Source organism: Gossypium hirsutum, chromosome A09 (assembly GCF_007990345.1).
Source record: "Gossypium hirsutum isolate 1008001.06 chromosome A09, Gossypium_hirsutum_v2.1, whole genome shotgun sequence".
In the NCBI taxonomy this organism is placed as follows: Eukaryota; Viridiplantae; Streptophyta; class Magnoliopsida; order Malvales; family Malvaceae; genus Gossypium; species Gossypium hirsutum.
The window spans coordinates 75157177-75162225 of record NC_053432.1 but is presented as its reverse complement, the minus strand read 5'-3'; the positions used below and the strand labels follow the sequence as shown (position 1 = coordinate 75162225).

General features: G+C 28.5%; 1 protein-coding gene across 1 annotated transcript; it reads left to right on the top strand.

Annotated features, from left to right (window-relative positions):
- The first annotated feature begins 2437 nt into the window (after positions 1–2437).
- On the top strand, positions 2438–5049 carry LOC107889600 (uncharacterized). Its single transcript, XM_041076752.1, has 5 exons — positions 2438–2793; positions 2942–3053; positions 3503–3571; positions 4051–4490; positions 4692–5049. The coding sequence occupies exons 1-4, from the start codon at positions 2669–2671 to the stop codon at positions 4138–4140; spliced, it is 396 nt and encodes a 131-aa protein (XP_040932686.1). The 5' UTR covers positions 2438–2668; the 3' UTR covers positions 4141–4490; positions 4692–5049.

Genomic DNA, 5049 nt, shown 5'->3' with positions numbered 1-5049 from the left:
TATTAAGAGTGCCGAAGTAAATAAGAAAATCTTTTTGCTTTCAATCTTAAACTTTATTTATACTTGAACTTAACAATTTATACATGGTTTTTAAATTTTTATTTGACTTGACTTAATTGATATCTAAACTTAGAAATCAGAAACTAACTTGATACTTTTTCTAGGTATTTCATTGACATTGTTAAAATATGTTGATGTGATACTGAAAATAAATAGTATGATGACACGTGACAATCTCATATTTTGACTAGGGGCAAAATAAAAAATAAAGAGGGAGCCGTGATAATTATATAAATTGGACATATTAAATATTGCAATTATTTAAGTATTGATTATTTTACCAAATTAATATTTAGATACTACTTTGTATTAGTTACCGAATTAAACTAAAAATGGTACTAAATTTATGATAAAAAAATTATAAATTCTATAAAGGAATCAAATTAAAAGAAACTTTAGAAATTTTGGTAACACAAATTCATCCTATTTTAAGAATTAATTAAAAAGTGAACATAAAAACTTTTAAAATTAGAAAAAAATATTACTTAAATTTTAAAAAATTTAGAGAGTTGAGGCATTATCAGTCCCTCCTAAATTTGTTTTGTTTTAGCACCAAAAATAACTTTATAATTTTAAGTTTTTTTTTTTGTTTTTTTATATTTTAAAATGTGATATTGTCAAATGTCACCATGCTATTGATTATTAGTGTCACGTCAATATATTTTAAATATATTAATCGGATACTTAAAAGAAAGTATCAAATTAACGTATAATTTTCAAATTTAAATACCGATTAAATTAACAAAATTTAAATATTAAATAAATACAAACCACTAAATTCAAATACTTGTATACATTTTAACCCAATCTCAACCCATTCATTACGTAAAAGATAGGGTTAATTTTCATGAAGTGAAAAAAGAGGCAAAAGACAAAATGTTGAAGAAATAAGGATGAAAAGTATTCAAAAATTTATACGACAAGAAGCTGGTGTCAAAAAAGTGATATATACTTTAAAACAGGTTTTTATTTTTTTTAACCAATTAAATACTGATTTTCAGTTTATTCTCTTATTGAATATTATTCGAAAAAAAGAAAGAAAATGTATTAGATATATCCACAATCCGTGGGTGAGAAATTATTTTTATTTTGCTTCACAATTTTTATATTTTTAATTTTGTTAAAGAATAGTTTGTAGTTTCATTACGTTTAAGGCTTATTTTGCATTATTTAAAAGGTAATACACACTAATTGCTTTTATTTTGGCTTTAGCATAAATCGCTTCAATTAGGGTATTCAAATCATCATTTAGTTAATGCTGAATTATTATTAATTAAATTATTCAAAATTTTAAATTTCTTTAACTGTTACTTAAATCGAATTTATATATATATATATATTTAGTTCAAACAAGTTTAAAATATGTGTATAAAAAAAGTTAAAATATAACAAAATAAATACAATGACATTTTTTCTTTATTTGTAGTTCAAAAATTTAAAAGAAGATAAAAATAAACACATTAACAAAACTAAATTAAAAACATAATGATAATGGAGTGATTTGTGATAATATTGAAATGAAAAAAGAAACCTTTTGTTAAAATATTTTTTTTCTTTCACCCATTTAGTTTATATATATATTGGGTTTGAGTTGTAGATATAATATATATAATATTATTAATTATCTGATTTCAATTGAACTAATTGATAATTGAATTTATTTTAAAAATATTTAACTGATTTAATTAATTTCCTGATCCACCGATTAACTTGATTTGATGAATTAATTCAGTTAAAATAACAAAAATTTGTAAACCAGTAGTTACAGTTAGTGGCATGAATTCTCATATTTATTTCTAATCAATTTCTTTATAAGTTTTATTTGAATTTACGATTTTTTTTTGAATGTTTTATAAGAATCAATAAGAACAACATCAGGATGAGGATCTATCTGCTACAACTAAAAGAATAAAAACTAAATTGAATAAAAGTGTAAAAATTAAAGACTAAATTAACTATTATTCCTTATCTATAAAAAGCAATGGCTAAATGAATATTTTGCTCCTCATAAGAGTCAGTTTTACCATTTGAAAAATGACTCTCTTGATGGTTAAAGGCGGTTTACTCATAAAATTCACCAGAGTTGAAACTTTCATAGTAACAGTGGTACACGTGTATTTAAGCTACTTTCTTTAAAATGTAAGATATGCATTTATCCATAAAAAAACCAATTAGGATCGATGGTGTGAAGGTCAAGAAGACTATTCAATAATATTTGTTGTCATCTTCGAATTTTACTTTAATTTAACGGATTCATTTACTCTTAAAAAATGTTGATCAATGGCTGTTACAATATACTAATGATGCGGATTACATAGAGAAGGATATGCTATTATTTGCGGTATATTTAAGTTAATGTAATTTTTTTTATTTTCTTTTAACCGGTTAACTTGTAAAGATTTTTCAACTTGAAAAAAAAAAAAAAAGCCGCACCGAATCAAAGTTCCAAAGCCAAATACGCCAATTGAGTTTTAGTTAAGACGTTATCTGTCGTCGATCTTAAACTCCGATGTTGTTACGAGCCACCATTTAAAAGACTCTCAAAGTGAAGGAGAAAGTCAAATTCTTCCCAACAGTTCAAGAAAAGCAGACTTTATTCAGTAAAAGAATGATAGGAAGAGAGAGGAGAATATTGGTGGGATTCGCGGTGGCTATGTTTTTGGGCTTGACAGTTTATTTTAGGCTCTGGATGATTGACTACTCTGTCTCTTCTCATGATACTGAGTTGCTAAGGTTGCCTCTCCTTTCTCTGGGTTATTTATTTATTAAAAAGTCCTACTTTTTTTTTAAAAACTAAAATTAGCTTGTTTTGAATTATGGGTTTCCAATTTTTCTGCTTGATTAACTTGTAATTAAAATGATTTTTTTTGGGGGGGAGAAGAAGACAGTTTGATCTTGCAAACAAGGAGGCAATGGATGAATCTGCAGAGTTGAGGCTGAGATTTGATGAAGAGGCAGACAAGGCTTCAAAGTGTGCCAAGGAACTAGAAAAGGTTTGCTACAATTTCTTATTATATTTCGATCACAAGTGTGTATATATATATATTATATCAATATCAACAAAGACTTAAGAAACTCAAGTCTTTTGCTACTACACCTGTGGTTAGTTGACGATGATAAGTATATTTAACATTGTTTCTCGAATATTTATTAATTTGGAAGAGCCCAAATTTACTTCTCTAGTGGAACATTCTTTGTTTGGAACTCCATACATTGTTTATGTTGTTCATGATGTGATGATATTGTTGTTCTGCATGAAAAAAGAATAAAGAATTGATAAAAATATGCCTTGGGACTAATTAAAAGTTGATAAGTTAATTGTACACCAAGAATCTTTTCCGTTTCTGCTTGCTAAATTTCTTGTAGAGGTGAAGTTATTTTGTTCATATGCATGTTGGAACATTAAAAAAAGCCTGATAGATTATATGCCCTTTTTCCACAGATTAAGGAGTCCATTGTGAAGAAGGAAGATTCCATTAGTTTTAACAATAAACTGGCGCTGCTGCAAAAGGTGACTTCTTCTGTTCTGAGAGTTGTTTTCTTTCTTGGACATGAGATATATTGTTCTTAAGATCTTTATCCTTCATGCTTCAGTTGTCATTCTTAGTATACTTCTTAGGAACCTCTTTGCCTATTAGCAAGATTATTGTGTTGTGTGGCTTGAGAGCTTGTGCTCGATCCCTAACAACCCCACCCCCAACCCAATTATCAAAAAGAAAAAAGCCACTTGATCATGATTTTATTGGAAAGCCTGTTTATCAAGGGTTTTAGTTGATGAAATAAAATGGATTTGAAACTTGTTTCATTTATTTGTCCTTGAAACCTTTATCCAACCATGTTTATCAGCGTTTCAAGTGTTATTTGTTAGTAGAAATGGACTAGTGGACTGAAAGGATGCTTCATATATGCTATCTATGTGAGTAATTAAATTTACAAGCTTTTCAGGTTTTGAATTTCTGCTATTTTATTGATTAATTTGAATGTTACCAGGAAAATGCTGCTTTACTCGAGAGGGTTGAAATGTTAAAAAATAAGCTTGAGGATGAGAAAATGAGGTGTCATCATTCTCAAAACCAATAAAAACTTGTGGGAACAGGGGCTGATCATAGCTTCACTAAGCTGATTTCATTGCTTGCAAAGCTGCAAATAAGCTGTTCACGGTCCATCGTCCATTTTGTCTGGCAAAGACCAATATGTATCTTCTTGGATGCTTTAGGCCTAAAGTTTCTTGTAATTAGTCAAACCGTTGGAACATAGAGAATTGTCTTTCTCCACTTAGAAGCTGGGTTAATATCAAAAAGAAAAAATGTTTCCTTGTAGCAATGGTTGGTTTACATGTTCGAGCTGCAGAAACAGTTTTTGGTGCAAATTATGCATGGTGAAGGCTGCGTGTATCATAAATGACCCTCCCCATCCCTCTAAGAGAAAAGGTATACCTTCTTTTTTTTTTTGTATTTTTCATTCATTTCTTGATAAACTATGAGATTGTTACTTGTCAAATTCCTTGATGATCTTAAGCGATTTGCATAATTAGTTTTCTTTGGCATCTCTACTCTTTTCACACTAAACACAAGTTATTGTGACAGATATTCAAAATAATCCTTAGATTTCTTTGCTTTTTTGTCTGATAGTGGCTGAATCTCGTCCAACATGGTAGATACTGTCAAAAAATCAATAGCTGGAAGTGACTAACAAGGAAAGACACGAGACAAGTGTTCTTTTTTCATTCTTTTTCTCTGTTCTTTTCTGCAACTGAAAACCAAGTCTCTGAGATACAAGCAATGATCAAAGATTGCGACACAATCTTTAATTTCAACTGTCAAGGCCTCACCAATGATTGATTCTTAATTTAAAGGCAGTAAATGTGTTGGTTTAGGAGATTAACTCTGAATTTAAAGCTATTTTTGCATTCTATACATCAGAGCAAACTGCAATGTTTTAGCCGAGATAAAGTTTTGGTTTAATAATGGGAATTGATTTGTATAATCA

Bases quoted from the DNA above. Each gene is read 5' to 3' on its own strand.
- LOC107889600 (XM_041076752.1), top strand. From the start codon at position 2,669: ATGATAGGAAGAGAGAGGAGAATATTGGTGGGATTCGCGGTGGCTATG. The intron at 3,054-3,502 runs GTTTGCTACAAT...CTTTTTCCACAG, and splicing joins GTGCCAAGGAACTAGAAAAG to ATTAAGGAGTCCATTGTGAA. The intron at 3,572-4,050 runs GTGACTTCTTCT...GAATGTTACCAG, and splicing joins AACTGGCGCTGCTGCAAAAG to GAAAATGCTGCTTTACTCGA.